Below are 20,616 nucleotides of genomic sequence, written 5' to 3' on the forward strand. Positions count from 1 at the left end.
CATCTTATTCATGTTACGTGCCTTTTTTTGTTTTTGTTTTTTTTTTTTTTGTTTTTTTTTTTTTTTTTTTTTTTTTTTTTTTTTTTTTTGAGAAGTTTATCACAGGATGTCTTTAAGTAAGTACACGACAATAGATGCGAATGCTTTATTATTTAAAAATCGTAACATAAGAACTGTATATTCAAGATACAAGTTTGAGAGGAAGTAGAATATTCATTAGATGTTAATCCTTTAGAAGAGCCACGTAAACAGGTGAAAGACTGCGTTGCAGCACCCAACGAAGGTGTCACGATGTGCAGGAGTTATTCACCATCGGGCTGTTTCCGGCGACTTTCCCTGCAAGGAAAACAAGTCCGTCAGTTACGCAATTGTTTTTTCATGTCATAAATTTTTATACCGATTTCCTCCTATCCTCCATCTTTACCCGTGTTGTGCTAATATTTTCATCCCAACGTAACTACTACATAAAACGTCCATCACAATGTGTTCTGCATGTCTAGTTGTTGTCTGCCCCGCTAAAGGTCCCTCCTATCATCTTGCAATAGCAAGTTAATGCTGTAACAGGTGTCCCAGTAACCTGCTCCTCCTTCGGGAAAGGAGCTTATAGTGTGGCCCTGACCTACGCGGAATGGCCGTGCAGTTAGAGGCGCTACGTCACGGACTGCGCGGCCCCTCCCGCCGGAGGTTCGAGTCCTCCCTCGGGCATGGGTGTGTGTTGTTCTCAGCAAACGTTAGTTTAAGGTAGGTTAAGTAGTGTGTAAGTATAGGGACCGATGTCCTCAGTAGTTTGGTCGCTTATGAATTCACAAACATATGAACATTTTGTGACACTGGGCTGAAATCGCCACTCCATTCCACATACCGTTCCGCCTCATTTAGCCTTAATGATCACTATTGTGTAACTCACCTGATAACAAATGGTTATTTTGGTAACTGATAAAGCAGGAGAAAATCTTTACTGAATAATTTTGTGTTGTGTTGTTGTTGTGGTCTTCAGTCCTGAGACTGGTTTGATGCAGTTCTCCATGCTACTCTATCCTGTGCAAGCTTCTTCATCCTACCTACTGCAGCCTACATCCTTCTGAATCTGCTTAGTGTATTCATCTCTTGGTCTCCCTCTACGATTTTTACCCTCAACGCTGCCCTCCAATACTAAATTGGTGATCCCTCGATGTCTCAGAACATGTCCTACAAACCGATCCCTTCTTCTAGTCAAGTTGTGCCACAAGCTCCTCTTCTCCCCAATTCTATTCAATACCTCCTCATTAGTTATCTACCCATCTAACCTTCAGCATTCTTCTGTAGCACCAGAAGTGTAAGTAACTCATTTTACGTGAAACTGTGAGCTTGAATTACAAAACTAGTCAGTATGAACTGAAGCACTGAGATCCAATGTAGCCAACTCCATTATACGTCCCGCTGGCCAGTTGTAGGTGACGAGGGGTCTGGCTGACGCAACATGGAGGCAACGGCTGCAGTTCGGGCCCCGTGCCTCGATGCGTCTCGAATATTTGCGCTTTGACGCTGAATCCTTAGTTTACGGCCCAGGTTCCCTGCAACGGCACTCCGTCACTGCAAGAACGGGACCGTCCGTTCACCGGAGTGGGTAAAAAAACGAGAAATAGAGTGCAGCGTTTCTTGTATTTATAAAGCGCTCTTCTAGGTGTTGGAGAGTGGGAGGAATGGCAAGGTCCATCAGTGAACTTACAAGGGCTGGAGAATTGGAGGAGTGACATCAATGAATTAATAAGAGTTGGAGAATGGGAAAAATGGCAGTGTGCAACAATGAACCTCTTGAAGGTTCTAGAATAGGAGGAATGGCTAGATGCAAGAATGAAGTAATAGATAGAGGAATGACGTGGTTGGCAGTTAACTATATTCCGAGGTCTGTGCTTTTAAGAGATTGTAAGCTATTTCCGTGGTCTAGGGGTAGGGGTAGCGTCTTTGACTCATAATCAAAACGGCTTCGGTCCCGGGTTCGATCCCCGCCACTGCCTAAATTTTGATAAATAATCAGCATTGGCGGCATAAGAAGTCAGCCTCATTCTGCCAACGGCCTTGTCAAAGAGGACGGAGGAGCGGATAGAGGTTCAGGGCACTCTCTTGTCCTAGGGGTGGGAAATTGCCCCTAAAGGCGGAAGAATCAGCAATGATCAACGACATGAGGATGCAGAAGGCAATGGAAACCACCGCATTAAAGACACGTAACGTGTATCCACAGGACATGTGGCCTGTAATTGAAGAAGTGTCATGATGATCTCTCCATTGGCAAAAGATTCCGGAATAGTCCCCCATTCGGATCTCCGGGAGGGGACTGCCAAGGGGGAGGTTACCATGAGAAAAAGATTGAATAATCAACGAAAGGATAACGTTCTACGAGTCGGGGCGTGGAATGTCAGAAGCTTGAACGTAGTAGGGAAACTAGAAAATCTGAAAAGGTAAATGCAAAGGCTCAATCTAGATATAGTAGGGGTCAGTGAAGTGAAGTGGAAGGAAGACAAGGATTTCTGGTCAGATGAGTATCGGGTAATATCAACAGCAGCAGAAAATGGTATAACAGGTGTAGGATTCGTTATGAATAGGAAGGTAGGGCAGAGGGTGTGTTACTGTGAACAGTTCAGTGACCGGGTTGTTCTAATCAGAATCGACAGCAGACCAACACCGACATCGATATTTCAGGTATACATGCCGACGTCGCAAGCTGAAGATGAACAGATAGAGAAAGTGTATAAGGATATTGAAAGGGTAATGCAGTATGTAAAGGGGGACGAAAATCTAATAGTCATGGGCGACTGGAATGTAGTTGTAGGGGAAGGAGTAGAAGAAAAGGTTACAGGAGAATATGGGCTTGGGACAAGGAATGAAAGAGGAGAAAGACTAATTGAGTTCTGTAACAAGTTTCAGCTAGTAATAGCGAATACCCTGTTCAAGAATCACAAGAGGAAGAGGTATACTTGGAAAAGGCCGGGAGATAAGAGAAGATTTCAATTAGATTACATCATGGTCAGACAGAGATTCTGCAATCAGCTACTGGACTGTAAGGCGTACCCAGGAGCAGATATAGACTCAGATCACAATATAGTAGTGATGAAGAGTAGGCTCAAGTTCAAGCCATTAGTGAGGAAGAATCAACACGCAAAGAAGTGGGATACGGAAGTACTAAGGAATGACGAGATACGTTTGAAGTTCTCTAACGCTATAGATACAGCAATAAGTAATAGCGTAGTAGGCAGTACAGTTGAAGAGGAATGGACACCTCTAAAAAGGGCCATCACAGAAGTTGGGAAGGAAAACATAGGTACAAAGAAGGTAGCTGCGAAGAAACCATGGGTAACAGAAGAAATACTTCAGTTGATTGATGAAAGGAGGAAGTACAAACATGTTCCGGGAAAATCAGGAATACAGAAATACAAGTCGCTGAGGAATGAAATAAATAGGAAGTGCAGGGAAGCTAAGAAGAAATGGCTGCAGGAAAAATGCGAAGACATCGAAAAAAATATGATTGTCGGAAGGATAGCCTCAGCATACAGGAAAGTCAAAACAACCTTTGGTGACATTAAAAGCAACGGTGGTAACTTTAAGAGTGCAACGGGAATTCCACTGTTAAATGCAGAGGAGAGAGCAGATAGGTGGAAAGAATACATTGAAAGCCTCTATGAGGGTGAAGATTTGTCTGATGTGATAGAAGAAGAAACAGGAGTCGATTTAGAAGAGATAGGGGATCCAGTATTAGAATCGGAATTTAAAAGAGCTTTGGAGGACTTACGGTCAAATAAGGCAGAAGGGATAGATAACATTTCATCAGAATTTCTAAAATCGTTGGGGGAACGGCTATTCACGTTGGTGTGTAGAATATATGAGTCTGGCGACGTGCCATCTGACTTTCGGAAAAGCATCATCCACACAATTCCGAAGATGGCAAGAGCTGACAAGTGCGAGAATTATCGTACAATCAGCTTAACAGCTCATGCATCGAAGCTGCTTACAAGAATAATATACAGAAGAATGGAAAAGAAAATTGAGAATGCGCTAGGTGACGATCAGTTTGGCTTTAGGAAAAGTAAAGGAACGAGAGAGGCAATTCTGACGTTACGGCTAATAATGGAAGCAAGGCTAAAGAAAAATCAAGACACTTTCATAGGATTTGTCGACCTGGAAAAAGCGTTCGACAATATAAAATGGTGCAAGCTGTTCGAGATTCTGAAAAAAGTAGGGGTAAGCTATAGGGAGAGACGGGTCATATACAATATGTACAACAACCAAGAGGGAATAATAAGAGTGGACGATCAAGAACGAAGTGCTCGTATTAAGAAGGGTGTAAGACAAGGCTGTAGCCTTTCGCCCCTACTCTTCAATCTGTACATCGAGGAAGCAATGATGGAAATAAAAGAAAGGTTCAGGAATAGAATTAAAATACAAGGTGAAAGGATATCAATGATATGATTCGCTGATGACATTGCTATCCTGAGTGAAAGTGAAGAAGAATTAAATGATCTGCTGAACGGAATGAACAGTCTAATGAGTACACAGTATGGTTTGAGAGTAAATCGGAGAAAGACGAAGGTAATGAGAAGTAGTAGAAATGAGAACAGCGAGAAACTTAACATCGGGATTGATGGTCACGAAGTCAATGAAGTTAAGGAATTCTGCTACCTAGGCAGCAAAATAACCAATGACGGACGGAGCAAGGAGGACATCAAAAGCAGACTCGCTATGGCAAAAAAGGCATTTCTGGCCAAGAGAAGTCTACTAATATCAAATACCGGCCTTAATTTGAGGAAGAAATTTCTGAGGATGTACGTCTGGAGTTCAGCATTGTATGGTAGTGAAACATGGACTGTGGGAAAACCGGAACAGAAGAGAATCGAAGCATTTGAGATGTGGTGCTATAGACGAATGTTGAAAATAAGGTGGACTGATAAGGTAAGGAATGAGGAGGTTCTAAGCAGAATCGGAGAGGAAAGGAATATGTGGAAAACACTGATAAGGAGAAGGGACAGGATGATAGGACATCTGCTAAGACATTAGGGAATGACTTCGATGGTACTAGAGGGAGCTGTAGAGGGCAAAAACTGTAGAGGAAGACAGAGACGGGAATACGTCAAGCAAATAATTGAGGACGTAGGTTGCAAGTGCTACTCTGAGATGAAGAGGTTAGCACAGGAAAGGAATTCGTGGCGGGCCGCATCAAACCAGTCGGTAAGCTGATGACTGATGACCAAAAAAAAAAAAAAAAAAAAATGTATCAGTGCTCTGCAGTGCCTACGGAGTAAGGAGCGAGCGGAAGCACCCCGCACTGGTTAGCAGAGGCGGTTGGCCAGCTGGTGCTTTCAGAGCCAGTGAGATGGTGTGCCGATGCAGGAAATGCTCATGACATCAGCAAAGAGATACGTAGGGAAGGTATATTTATTCTGGAGTGAATCACGTAACTCTTATTAACAAATATCTGCTAACAAAAGTTGCCTTTTCCCCCTCAAACATCAGGAGGAGTCTACGGTCATAAATACTGTCTTCCAGCAATTTTACAATACCAGGAAACGTCGATATTAATAAATAAATGAATAACTTTGGCGTAACCGAAGATGTACGATCTTTTACGAACTATACCGATTGTATGCTCAAGTTACAGACTGTGAGCCATAGTCAGCAGTCGTTGATAGGATGCCTTTCGAACTAGTCATGCACTCCGTCTTCAGGCCACTAGTGGCCCACCGGGACCATCCGACCGCCGTGTCATCCTAAGTTCAGGATGCGGTTAGGAGGGGCGTGTGGTAAGCACACCGCTCTCCCGGTCGTTATGGTGGTTTTCTTTGACCGGAGCCGCTACTATTCGGTCGAATAGCTCCTCAATTGGAATCACGAGGCTGAGTGCATCCAGAAACATGGCAACAGCGCATGGCGGCTGGATGGACTCCAATCCAAGTGTCGGCCACGCCCGACAGCGCTTAAAAATGGTTCAAATGGCTCTGAGCACTATGGGACTTAACATCTGTGGTCATCAATCCCCTAGAACTTAGAACTACTTAAACCTAACTAACCTAAGGACATCACACACATCCATGCCCGAGGCAGGATTCGAACCTGCGACCGTAGCAGTCGCGCGACAGCGCTTAACTTCGGTGATCTCACGGGAACCGGTGTATCCACTGCCGTTGCCCGAACTAGTCATGCGGTAGACAATAGTTAGCTTATAATCAGCGTAAACAAGCTCATTTTACGATGTGTTTTAAATAAACGCACCATAGTGGCGTCCCACGTAAAAGTTAGTTTGCACAAAAAGCTTCTTCCCGGTTCATTACGCAAAACATAGACAATAGTACTGCACTTTCAGAGTCCGACGGCGCTGCTACTGCTCTGCAGGAGGACGTAAGACTTCGAGAGCGTCTCCAAATAACAGGTAGGAAGAATTCCCACGCGGCGGCTCACTGAGTCAGTTCACGGACAGACTTGCTTAATGGGAAAGCATGGACAGTTACTCTGTATGCTCCTTACACCATCATCTACGGACTCAGTCGCTACACTAGGACATTTCTGGCGGTTTCGTACTAGTGGGTGGTTCTTGCAAACTCCAGGGTAGCGGCCATACAGCTGCGTTATTTTATCATCTATTACACAGAGGGCAGCTCCAGCGTCGTCGATGAATGCCAGAAGATGATGTACCGCCCACCATCGGGGTTACAGTTGGGTACGCAACTCCGCTACTTACCACAGCTTTCAAGTTAGTCTCCGACGCGCTAGCACTTCGTGGCTGTTTCTTCTTGATGATAGTGAATACATCTCTGATGAACGCTGGGTCACGATTAGTACCTGTCCTCTGTAAGTGCTCGGTACTAAAGTGTACAGTAGCTAAAATCATCAGTGGGTTTCGAAATGTACAAAAACCAATGCCAGTAGGATAGTGCTAATGGAAATGTGTCGGATAAGTTACATTCACGATATTGTCTAGGTCGTTCTGCCGTTTTCTGCTTTGGTGATAGTCGCGAGTGTCATTGGGGAAATGCTATCTTCTTCGTGTGCAATTGTAGGAATCCACTGCGCTTCTGTGTCAATGGTGTAATATTTCTTTCCTGATTGGCCTACTAACACAAAACGCACTCGATTCTCCGCGTGTGTAACATTAGTTTTTTCAACGACCAACAAGCATATAGTTGTTACAGGGCTTCAGCACTCAAGTCTGCGAAGCGGCATGCATTATCATGTGTGGGGCTACGTTTACACACCATATGAGCACCAGCAGAAAAGTGACGGTAGCTGACTCACTCACTCCGCCTCCGTCATGGTCAGAAACAAACCTTAGCACTGATATCCGTTCATCTTGAACATTTATTCCCCTTTAGGAATTTTATCAAGCTTTCTCAACTACATCTTCGACATCCATGTTGAATAGCTGCAGTTCCCAATGAAATTCTTCTGGGTTTGAGGCCGCATTGTCGGCTATAAAATTCTGATGTTTCGGCAACTGTAGCAAGGCACCTTACTCAGGGAGTACTGTTAGCAATACACCCCGAGGAAGGCGCCTTGCAACAGTCGCCGAAATGTCGGAATTTTATAGTCGACAATGCGGCCTCAAACTCAGAAGAATTTTATTGACTGTGTCAACGGCCGCAGAAGCCTATGTTTACAGCTGCAATCCTCTCTGACACCCATGCTAACACGTCTTTGCTAGCCTTTCACATTTATATCTCTCACCTGGGTTTTGTAGATGCTGTAGATTATTCGTCTCTCTCTCTTGATTTTGACTCCTATAGTCCAAGGATTGTGTACATATTGTTCCACTTTAAATTAATGAAAGCTTTCTCTAGGGGCACATCCTAATCCATCTTCAATTTATATTCCGTTACCAAGACCCGTCTCTGAATTGTTTCCCTGGTACCTTACCACTTGGGCGGCCGGAGGGGCCGAGCGGTTCTAGGCGCTTCAGTCTGGAACTACGCGACCGCTACAGTCGCAGGTTCGAATCCTGCCTCGGAAATGGATGTGTGTGATGTCCTTAGGTTATTTAGGTTTAAGTAGTTCTAAGTTCTAGGGGACTGATGACCTCAGAAGTTAAGTCACATAGTGCTCAGAGCCATTTGAACCATTTTTTTTAACCTTTCCCCTTCCGCGAACTAAAGTGTTATTCGTCTATTAATCACTCTATATTTTTTTCTGTTTTTCTGTGTTTTGTCCTGGTCAGCAGTTTTGAAGCATGTTTCACTGGACTAATCGTCTGGAAGGTTCCAAAGGCTGCTGTCGCACCTCTATACGTGGGAAACTGTACCAGCGCTGACCCTGTTTTGCAAGTCTCTCTAGATCGCTGAACACCACGCCTTCCCCGCGCGTCTAATTTTCTCCACCTGGATCCTTTACCTACTTATCAAATTTCTCCCTCTCCTAACTCATATTGAAAACCTCCGAACAACCTACATCATTCGCAAACTCGACTCCAATAATCCTTTGTTCCCGCTGTTCTATCCAACCGTAGTACGCTGCCTCTACCATCACGTCCCACTAACCCCACACGCTCCACATACTTTCCCAAAGGACTTCAACCGCCTCGCCCTCCCAGGTCATGAACTCTGTACTCCTTCCACCAGCATTAAACTCACCCCAACCGTTCCACTTCGCCTGGGCTTCCTCACCGTCCCTCCCTCACATTTGCCCTACCCCCATTTTTTCCTTCCACCCTTCTTTCCGTAACACCTTCTCCTCATCAAATTTTAACCTCACTATAACTCTTCACTCCAACCCTTCTTGTATCCTAACAGTCACTCTCTCAATACATCCCCTCCACTCACCTATTCACATACCATTTTCGTTCTACCAACCGTTGCCCTTCAGTAGCAGACCACCTAACCTACAGCAGATCCTTATAGCTTTAGTGCCTGTGAAGTTCTTCTTTTTAACGTCAGTGTTTTGCGTCAAGGCTTTTAAAGATTTTTTTAGATCCTTTTAAATGTCATCTTATACTATTCCTAATTATTTAACTTTTACTACAACTGTTTTTTAACAGACAGGTAGAAGGTCATACATGAAAATTTCCACTTTATTTTCACATTTAAAAAGTCTTAAATTCAGTGTACACGTCTCACCTTCCTGGTTATTATTCTCTCATCTCCTGTAGATTATCTTGTCACTTCGCTGAAGAGCAGGTTGACTGTACCGCTGACAGCCCAATTCCCTCCCATGTGGTGGGGGGGGGGGGGGAGGGAGGATGAAATAACACTAAAGGAAAAAATTGCCAGCCCCGGTAGTCAGTGCTTTTGACTCCTCATGATGATTTCGGAGATAGCTATCGAAAACCAGAGAGCTTTTTTGAAGTGACGCGGCTTGTAAACGGCAGTACTTATGGGAGCGATACATACATGACTGAAACATGTTTCTAGGTTTCTCCGTTATGTTGACTCTTGAAACTTAGTAAGCAGGGTATCGTAGGATAATTTTCATCTATCTTCAAACGTCTGCCAATTCAGGCCTTTCGGTATTTCAGAGACACTCTCTCACAGGTCGTGCTGCCCTTCTCTGTACGTAGTCAACATCCCACGTTCATCCTGGTTCCCACACACTTGCTAGGATCGGTTGCATGAGTGCTCTGAAAACAGTCTACTCTGTACATTAACTGTATGTTTACGTTGTACAGCTGATGAACCAAAGTCTGTAACCCTCTTCACCTACGACTGACCCTATGTAATAATTCCATTCCAAATCCACACAAATTATAGCATCCAGCTATTTACATGAGTTAACTGAGTCCACTTTTGCCTCACTGACCTGTTACTAGTAAGAAACTACCGTCCTTTGTGTTCTCAAGGGTACAGTTTTACCATTCTGTACATTAAACGGAAGTAGCCCATCTTTGCACCACTTCGAAATTCTAGCAGGACTTTGCTGGATTTTTGTGCAGCTCTGTTCAGACGTTTTTACATGCAGACTTTATTACATATTACTCTATGATCCGCCAAAATTGCCAGGGTAGTATCAGTATTGTCTGTCAAGTCATTAATAAATAACATCAAGATCAAGTGTCCCAATAAACTTCCCTGGGGCATACCTGAAATCATTTCTACATCTGTCGATGTCTCTCCATCCAAGACTTCGTGGTTCTCCTCCCTATCAAAAAATTCTGAATACAGTCACAAATTTTGTTTGCTAAGCCACGTTATCGTATTTCTGTTAATAAAGGTCGGTGTGTTATCAATGTGGTACCAAATTAGGTGCTTTTCGGAAGTATTCAAGCTTGCTTATTTTGAAGTCCGTGTAGGATAGAGACTAGTACCTCTGGGAAAACATCAGTTTTCAGCTGTGAATAGTGTTACTGTCAGTTAAAAGCCACAGTGTGAACTTAATAGTAAGCAAACTATAACATCGCGTAAGGTGTGCCTTCGTTGCAGTATTTTTGTGAATTTATTACGAAATGGGTTAGTAAAAGTATTTACCAATTATCTCCAACGCAGGCGCGTAGAGTACAGGTTGCTCCTATCCCATCCGCTGCACATAAACACACGTTACAGTCCTCCTTGTATGTTTGGTTGGGTATACAGCATTTCCCTGCAAGCGAATGCAATCAGCCATCTATGTATGTATGTATACGAGAATAATATGTTTCTTACAAAGTACTATCTTGAAGATGGAGCACGTAACTATACAGGGATTTCTGCCCATGAAGATGGTATGAAATTAGACTATTGTTGGTTATTTTCATGCTTCTTGCAACATGTTTCTCGTACGTTCTTATGATTTGGAACCAGTCACGTGATGTAATAAAAAGGCTATATTTTCTACATTGTAATAATTTTTCTTAGTAGTTTATAATTATGTTGCATTTATGTTTAAAATTATTAACTGAAATATAAACATATGCAGACGCACACACACACACACACACACACACACACACACATGAATTCATAAACTCAGCTGTACGTTGCTATAACATAGAAATGTGGACATTTGTTTTTAGTGCCATTGTAAGATTTTCCAAAACAAAAAATAAGATCAGGTAACCTATTTTAATTATTTGGTTGTGAATTGCCTTTGCATGTCAACAATATTTATTTTAGAGATTTTCATTACCTGGACTAGGATCTACAGATCGTCGGCAGAGCGCATTTACAATACCTAACTTTTTGTTCACTGTTCATTATCAGAATCCAGAAACATGTATGTTTGCTTTCATAGTTAGCTTTCCAGCAAGCCCTCCTATTGACGATGCGGTTACGTCTTCCGTGTACATTAACAAATAAACTGAGTGCTTTTTCTAATGAAAGTGGAAATTCATTTCCTGAGGACATAAATAACTGGAGTAAAAATCACAAATGTAACTGTACAGTTATGATAAAGAAAAGAAATACAGCAAAGTTTCTCGTCTCTGTACTAATAAATGTCTTGAATATTGCCGAATTATAGGTTATGATCTAACTGATTCGTGTCGTATTTAATCGGTACCGGTAGCAAGAAGAAAGATCCTTTGCAGTGTCGCTTAACAGTACTGTAAGTTGCGGTGTTTCTCGGTGTTCTATCATAGAGCCAGTTGAGTCATTTCGTATAGTAACACAAGTTAATGACAAGCCTCGAACTCCAGAGATGCTTTCTTTACAATTTTATAACCGCAGTTGTTAAAAATTCAGATCATGAACTGAAGAAGAGAACAAACAACATTCTAAAGCCATTCTTGTTCATGGTAAGTAGACTGACTCTCAACTGCATGAAATATAATACTTCTGATGTCCATATAATTTGTGTGTATGTTCCGTAAGCAACTCAGGAGTGCCGGACGGAAGGTGCTTCGTATGAATATTGAAAATCTTTCTATCTCTTCCATTACTGAAGTGATCTAACAATGAACTGAGAATAACTATAAAGAGTGTATCGGGGTACGCAATAGAACTTCACGCAATATCTTTTATTCTCATGATCTCTTCGAATATATGCAAGGTGCCTTTGAAAAGTTCGGGGAATAGTCTCAGAGAATAAAGGAAACAAGAGTTACAATCAAAATACTTTTACTGGACGTCAGAGCAAAGCTACAAGACAATTTTGAAATTGGTTGTAAAACCGTTAGAACTTGTCAGGAAACTCTTCTTTTGGAATCACTCGAAGCTCCGTTGTCAAGCATTGTTCGGAATCCACGATGTCTGTGTCCTCAACGCTCTGTTCCAACGCCAGATGGCTGTTGAGCCTCCTCAGTCTCCAGATTTGGCGCCTGCAGACTTATTTTTATTTCCCTGCTTCGCAGACGCTGCGCATGGCCACGGTGCCTGGAACGGTTCCAAAAACTTTACATCCGGGGTGTCATAAGTGTGTTGTAGCTAACGTTGATTACTTTGAAGGGCAATACAGATTTTTGTACGTAACTTTTGTTTATTTTCTGAAACCATTCACCTAACGTTTCAGGCGCACCTTGTGCTACAGACCCAGCAGGTTTCCTTGAACACCAGTTATTTAAATTTACCCAATAAGATATCATCAGACAACGCCGCCTTCGTTCATAATATTCGCATTTTAAGATCACGGAGCATCACTGATAACCTTCGTATCGGCAACACCAACCAGTTAAGATCTTAGCAGAGCATTCTTTAATTCAGAAGGTGCCTTCAACTACCACATCAGCAGATGTCTGTTGTCATGATTGAAAAGGCCTCAACAGCGTCTTCTATGCGATTTCTTTGACAGATCGCCTACACTTCGCTGGACCTACATAGATCCATACTCCGCAAATTGCACCGTACAGTGCGTGGCGAAGGGTACTTCTGGCACTATCCCTGTTCCAATCACGAATGGTGTGTGGGAAAAACGTTTGTCGTGAAACCTCAACATACGGGCTAATTTTCCTGATTTTTCCCACCGTGACCGTTTCACGAGACGTATTGGGAGGGAACAATGAGTTGCCCGACTTTTCACGGATCGTGCGCTTTTCTGAAAGTCAACATCTCTGTTGTACACAACGCTTCTGTAGCGACTGCCGCTATGTTTGTTGACTGTTTATCGCTTACTAAGACGAATGCATAACGAAACACGACGGTCGTCTTTGGATCGTCTCTATCTTTTCTATTAATTCTACCTGTTAATTGTCCCATAATGACGAACAGTAAGCAAGAATCAGTTTTATGGGCTTTGCAAGTCCCTTTTTCCGTGGATGAATAACACTTTCTCAAAATTTAATAAACCTCAGTCAAGCGACGGTTTTTCCTACAGTCAGACTAATGCGGTTACTCTATGCGAAAATCAGCCGCTTGCATGTTCACTCTGCAACTCAACGGAGCATCAGAGGGATTCTTGCTACCGCAGAAGGCCTCTGCAGCTTCCTAGTGATACGGGATACCAGCTGATACGTGCAGGCGCAAATATCTCGTCAAGGTGAAATCAAGTCATCGTTTTGCAGTCGAGTCAAGAGCATCAAGTGGAATGAGAAGGAGAAACGAAAACAAATGAAGTGGAAATAGCGAGCACACTAGGTCGAGTTGTACCACAAACTGACGAACTTAATATGGGCAACAGCGTCAAGAAATTCGAATGAGTAGATGTAAAGAAAAATGGAAGTGAGTAGCATCGAATAAATTGAGTTCACGCATAAGTGCAAGATTATTTTGGTAAATGCATAATTACCATCATCGGTCGGCGGCGGTTTCTTCTGGGCCGGCTTCGGCGGTCTCGCCCCTGTAACATGCCCAAGTCATTACAGACACATGAATTTTATTGTAACATCGGTCCCTGTCTGTAGTTGGTAAGCTTTCTACACAAAATTGCTTTAGGACAGATACAATTACTTCACATTATGGTACACTGCTCATCCTTAACAAAACAGAATACACAAAAACCTAAAAAAGTTTTCCATCACCTCGGTTCCAAGAGTTACGGAACCTGTACATAAAACTGGAATAGAAAACAGCATAAACATCATTTCCGCCATTTTCTTTGCTTATGAAAACCTCACATTGCATGTTCTACCACCATACATCGAGACCTTCAGAGATTGCTGTACACACCGCTACCTCTAATACACAGAAGCACTTCCTCCTGCACTAATGCATGCCTGTATTCGCCGTAGCGTGCTATCCACAACTTCATCAAGGCACTGTTGGTCAAGATTGTCCCACTCCTCAACGGTGTTTCGGCATAAATCCCTCAGAGTGGTTCGTGGGTCACGTCGTCTATAAACAGCCCTTTTCCAATCTATCACAGGCATCGCTGTTGTCCACTACTGCTAGAACACTGTCAGAGACGAGTTCTAGCAGAAGTGGACACGAGAAGATCCTGAGGAAGATCCCAGCAGAGGGTTCGAAACGTTGATCATTTTAGAAGAAACACGACGCGGCCTAATAACCCAGAGGATTTTAACTTCGGTGACAACGGCCACGATGGCATGTTCCACAGGATTCATGTCTGGAAAACATGCTGGCCACTCTAGTCGATCGATGTTATCCTGAAGGGAGCCATTCACAAGATGTGCACGATGGAGGTGCGATTTGTCGTCTTTCAAGACGAAGCCTCGCCAATAAGGTGCCGATATGGTTGCACTATCGGTCGGAGGATAGAATTCACGTATCTTACAGTCGTTATGGAGCCTTCCATGACCACCAGGGGTGTACGTCGGCCGCACATAATGCCACCCGAAAACAGCAGTGAACCTCCACCTTGCTTCACTCGCTGGACAGGGTATCCAAGGCGTTCAGCCTTACCGGGTTGCCTCTAAATACGTCTCCGACGATTGTCTGTGTGAAGGCACATGCGACAGTCATCGGTGAAGAGTACGTGATGCCAATCCTGAGCGGTCCAATCGGCATGTTGTTGGACTCATCTGTTCCACGCTGATGGTGTCGTGGTTGCAATGATGGTCCTCGCCATGGACGTCAGGAGTGAATTTGGGCATCTTGCAGCCTATTGCGCACATTTTGATCCGTAACACGACGTGCTGTGGCTGCACGAAAAGCATTATTTAACATGGTGGCGTTGCTGTCAGGGTTCCTCCGAGCCATAATCCGTGGGTAGCCCTTGGGCGGCCTGAGCGAGGCATGTCACCCACAGTTTCTGTCTCTATCTCCTTCATGTCTGAACAACAACGCTTTGGTTCACTCCGAGACGCCTGGCACAAACTAACAACGCGGACGCGATCAATCCGCGGTATTGACCGTCTAGGCATGGTTGAACTAAACACAACACGAGCCGTGTACCTCCTTCCAGGTGGACTGACTGGAACTGATCGGCTGCCGGAGTCCCTCCGTGTAATAGGCGCTTCTCATGCATGGTTTTTACATCTGTGGGTGCGTTAAGTGACATCTTTGAACAGTCTAAGGGACTGTGTCTGTGATACAATATCTACAGTCAACGTCTATCTTAAGGAATTCTGGGAACCAGGGTGAAGCAAAACTTTTTTTGTTGTGTGTAAATCATCACTGAACGAGATAATTAATTTACAAAGTACTCTACTTCGACACTATTTCTAAAACAGCCACGAAGCTATAAAATAAAATGCAGTTTTACATATAATTGTTCAGTGTCGAATGGCATGTATGTCTTTTCCGTGGGCAGAGACTTATGTTTGGTATAATGCTGTTCCGGAATCGAGACAGTGCGCCGCTGGAGTCGAGGTGGAGAAGCGACGGACGGCGTGCACGGCAGTTGGTGCATGCCCAAGAACGGGGAGCCTTGTTGCAACTCGCACGTCAAGGAGCTGTCTACTGCACGCTGTAACGGTCGTCCCGCCCGGGACCGCTGTGTGAACACAAACAACCCAGTGGAGTGATTGTTGTCTGCCAGAGGACGGCGATTCCAGTGGAGATGGAGAAAGAGGCTTCTGCATTGTACTTGAGCTGCCGACGGCTACATCTTTGTGGTTAAGTGATCCAATATTGCGTACAATGCAGATTAGAAGCCATGCATAGACTTGATGGGTTAACAAGGGGCGTTCAGTATGTAAAGCAAACATTTTTTTCTTAAGGTCTATTGGCGTTATTCAGGAGTCCAATATGCCTCATTATTCCCCACTCTTTTGGCTACAAAACCCAACTTTTCAACATAATCTCCGTTGAATGCGACGGTCTTACTCAACCTTACTGGGAGAACCTACATGTCCGCATGGTACCCTTCTACCGGTCGACTTTGGAGCCAAGTTCTTACGGCACCATAAAGGAGGCCCTCCAGAGTCCCAAAACACCGTCGCCATGACTTCACCGGCTGAGGGTGCGGGTTTGAGGGTTTTCTTCAGAGAAGAGGTGGTGTGGTGCCATTGCATGGATTGCATGTTTGTTTCCCATTTGCCATCGCCTGTGACAATGTTTGATAAAAAAAGAAACAGTCACGATCAGCCCCTTAACTCGCAAGCATTTCCGCACACATGGCCCTCCGTTGCTGTTTGTGGTCTTCTGTTAGGCGGCGAGGAACCCTGCGGGCATGCAGCTTTGAGTACCCCAAATGGTGGAGGAATGTGTTAGCAATACCAATAGAGACATCCAGTTGTGCAGTGGGGTGTCTGACTGTGATCCGTCGATCACCTCGAGTGAGGGTGACGCACATTCCAGAACTGCAGGAGTCACAGCTGTGGGCGAACAACTGGCACAAGAGAGACCGGACAGATTTGCGAGACCTTGTGGCGATGACAGATGCCTCGCCCAACGATTCATTATCCTTTTTCTCACCGCAGACATTCTGCAAGAGCCTATGACTGTCTGGAGAATTTCTGGTTTTCCCCCAAAAATAACATTACGGCAGTTGTCTGCTTGGAGCGCACGTTTTCCTTCATTCTTTGGGCCTTGTCCCACTTCAAAGATGGGTCAGTTGTGTTATTACGGATTTGGCAATGTTAGCTGCAGAGGGTGGCCTGATGTCCTTCCTGCCGCCACCCCGAACCCCCCCCCCCCCCCCCGGACATACGTAGTGTACCCAAGCTGTCTGCGTCTAGTGTAAGCCATAAAATAGTGCGAACTCGTTTCAAATGTCTGTGAGTCTTGTAACTGAAGCGGAACGTGAGGATCAGCCCGGTATTTACCTAGTGGGATGTGGAAAACCGCCTAAAAAGCACATCCAGGCTGGCCACCATACTGGCCCTCGTCGTTAATGCGCTTGCGGATTCGCTACGGGGCCCGCTTGCCTACCCGAGTCCAAGGAGCAAAACATTAGCGCTCTCGGGTATCCTGGTGGATTTCTTGGAGTGCACGTTATAGACGCTATTTTCAAGGCTGCCTATAGCGCCGCCACCTACCGAAACTTCATTAAACTATACGCTTATATCTCGGGAACTTTGCACCGTAGAAAAAAATGTTCCGAATGAATATGAAGGTAAATTAAATTTCCTGTAAAACTGTCTCGTACATATTTGTCGAATTCCAATCGGTTTTCGAGGTAGACGTAAATTTACCTCCCTCTTCTGTCAAACATTTGCTTCTAGTGTCTCCAACGATCGTTCCTCTTTTTAACTTTATAAATAATTTTGCTACTTTATCTTCAAAAGCCAACAGGATTTCCAATATGTTCACTGAATTTCGATGTTCCTCTAGAAATGACTGTGCTGAGAGCCTGTTGTCTAACTCCTGTAACTTTCAATCGTCATTAACAACACTTTAGGTAATTGCAATTGAAGGACAACACATCTTTATGGCTACAGCTTTCATTATATTTACCATTCATATAATTGTCTAATAGTTTTTTTTTTTTTTTTTTTTTTTTTGCAGGAGGGTCCAGGCTCATTAATCTACGTCATCAGTGGAGCCGTAGTTCAATGAAATCGGTAAGTATCGATGTCATCGCCGTCACCTTCTTCCTGAATTTACGTTGCGACTCCACGGTTGCAATTGCCCTTGCAATTAGAGCATGTGACAGAGCAGTTTAACCACGCTTTTCTAAAACCACACTTGCCACTGTCACATCATTTCGTGAATCGGCAAAAAATCATCTTCAAGTTTTCGTCAGGGGCAGCATCCAGTTCCGGAAATAGTTGGTCATTCTTTCTCTCCTAACAACAATTCAGCACCCCACCATTAGATACCTCCCCTAACTACAGATGTACTCGGTGTACGACCGGAATGCATGCTGCCTAACAACTCCCTCAGTTGGAAAGAGAATTGAGAGATCAGGCTTCATGTTTCCAGCTATTCGATAAATGATTTGTAGCGAATTTCGTCGAGTGATTTTTCTGTGACTGGAGCGCCGTACCGAGAGAGTAACCATCATCCCGGCTGTCTCAATGGAGTCAGGGAAAGAAGAATTGCAGATATCTAAGCTGCACGTTGTGTGATTTCGGACTTCTGGTACATTTTGACAAAACCCTCTTCAGGCTCGCGATATGCTTCGGATGTTGTGTCATAGCCTGTGAATGCATGTAAGAGTAACAAATGGGTGTTGTTCTTCATGTTCAACTTCTACTCCTGCTGCAGCGGTTGTGAGAAACATACACTCCTCTTGACCTACCTGCCAAGTCGATATCGCCGACTTTGTTTAGCTGTTTTTTTGGTCTGTGGTGTGGCAGTGTACCCATCCAAAACCACTCTACAACCTTTCCCACTTTAATGGCTCTTCAGAAATATAACGTAACCACCAAAAATCGTTGATAGATGTAAACAATGAAAAATCCACAACTGACTGCTCTGAAATCGTATGGGTTATAAATTCAGCGTCCACTAACGAACTGAGTGCATTTTCAGCAGAAGAAGTTGACGAATGGAACGACAATGACAGAAATTAACTATCGAAGACGAGCTTACTGACGATATGATATTACAAAGTGTTTTCAGCCCGCAGAGGACACCAGAAACTTAGAACTTAGAGCGATGAAGAAAAAACGCTTACAACTCTATATTTGGGACTGGGAATTAAGAAACCTTAAAACACTTTTCTGTAATTCCCTAGGAGTCCAACAATACAACGCTTCTGAAGTTATGAACCTGAACATCATAGAAATAATTTATGTCACAAAAGCGCTCTGTCCAAGAAACTAGTCAGCATTTCTGCAGTATTGCAGAGGGCTCAGAAGAAAATTTCAGCTAAACTGTTACTGCAACATATCAACCTACCACATTCCACACCCTCGACAACGTCATATATCTGTGCTATTCAGACCTCTGTGGTCTGAGAATCCCCCACCAACAACAAATTCCAAGATAGTTAAATCAACGTCCTCATCAGTTTGTTCAACAATGATCATAGTGCTGGTTTTCTGCAATTTTTCATTACACTTTCGTTGCAGAATGCCAGGGGATAAGGAGCCAGTTCATATTGCACATAATTCTTCAATTCCTCTTCCGACTTGTTGGTAGTAAAAACTGGCAGAAAAGGCAAGAATGGGTCCACGACAACTTTTTCATTGTCATCTTGATTGTCGATTGAGGATAGAGGAAGAGTGGTAATTGTGAAGGGCAAGTTTTCCATTTTTACCATTGTCTGTTTGCCATTTGGAACTAAATCATGACATAAGATTGAATCATCTCCCACGATTCCTGTCGCTATCGACGTGTTTCTCTCGGTCCTCAGGAAGGGAGGGTGATTATCAAACATTTGTGTAAGCTTGCCAATGGTATTTGTGTCTCTCCTTTGGCGAGCTTCGCCAAAATCCTTGTGCTGCTTACTTGATGAAGACACCACAATATTCTTCGAGTTAAGCTGCAATCATCCCAATTACCCATTTAGTGAGAGCACTATCTGTCATACCTCTACCACGAGCTGGAGCACCTCGGCTTGAGAATGACCACATCAAGGTTGTATCAACGGTAATGTCTGACCACATGACGCGCCAGAACCGGTCATGTCTTCTCACAGTGAAGTAGGCTTTGTTCACGAACTTCTCGTACTTCTCTGGTGTCAATAGAGGCTTCTCATGTCCTGTACTTATAAGCAGCAAGATTTGGCATACGGGAAGTGTCCAGCAAAAAGAAAAGAGGATAACATTCGCTTACAGCAGTTCAGGTGAGAAAGGGAATCGCCAGACCTATGTGGATGGATGTACCCCTTTACGTCCAGTTCACCATTATGAACTACTTGATCCATAGCATTGCAACGGGTCCATTGTTGCTGATCCTGACCATCGCTTCTGCAAATCTGTTATCCAATGATTCGAGTAATATGTTTTGGTTCTAAGAATTCAGTGAGGCAGGTAAGGATGCTGATGCATGTCAGCTCTCCCTCCGAAAGTTCGGCTTCGTCATAACTTGTTTGAAAAGGTATTTTCAATAGTAAACTTACCGCGCGCTGCTCTGGCAGAGGCGTACCCATTCAGCATTTTGTCCACTGATAACAGAGAATACATAGAGTACAAAACATCTTTCTAGCCAGCTAGCATCTAGAAGTACGCCACACACCCCAAAAATGACAACAGAAGAAGAAATCCAACGAGACGTACAACTGGACAGCTCAGCGTGTGATGTATTCGTTACAGCTCTAAGATTATCCCTAGCTTTCCAGTACAGGAGTTGATCAAAAGTTATGAATACATGGTTTTCATAAATTTCGTCATACAACTTGCGTACGTAGCGCAGCTCTGTATGAACTGTGTCATAGTCTGATGGAGGAGCATTTATAAAAGGAAGGGTAATAACGGAAGTGTTTTCACTTGATTTTCCTCTTGTTTTATAGTGCATGTACCTCTTTCTTCCAATTCGGGACAGCAATACCTTCCTATGTGTCAGCAAACCACAGGATGGCATGTCGTGC

At 43.8% G+C, this 20,616-nt stretch overlaps 1 protein-coding gene across 1 annotated transcript in view; it reads right to left on the bottom strand.

Annotated features, from left to right (window-relative positions):
• Positions 1–240: 240 nt before the first annotated feature.
• Positions 241–20,616, bottom strand: part of LOC126204019 (uncharacterized) — a 118,352-nt gene continuing 97,976 nt past the window's right edge. The window contains exons 6-8 of the mRNA XM_049938448.1: positions 13,585–13,635; positions 10,416–10,527; positions 241–336 (exon numbers count right to left, since the gene is read on the bottom strand). Coding sequence (XP_049794405.1) covers positions 303–336; positions 10,416–10,527; positions 13,585–13,635 — 197 coding nt within the window. The 3' untranslated portion in view covers positions 241–302. The remainder of the gene's footprint in view (positions 337–10,415; positions 10,528–13,584; positions 13,636–20,616) is intronic.

The sequence above is a fragment of the Schistocerca nitens genome, chromosome 9, assembly GCF_023898315.1.
Source record: "Schistocerca nitens isolate TAMUIC-IGC-003100 chromosome 9, iqSchNite1.1, whole genome shotgun sequence".
Taxonomy (NCBI): Eukaryota; Metazoa; Arthropoda; class Insecta; order Orthoptera; family Acrididae; genus Schistocerca; species Schistocerca nitens.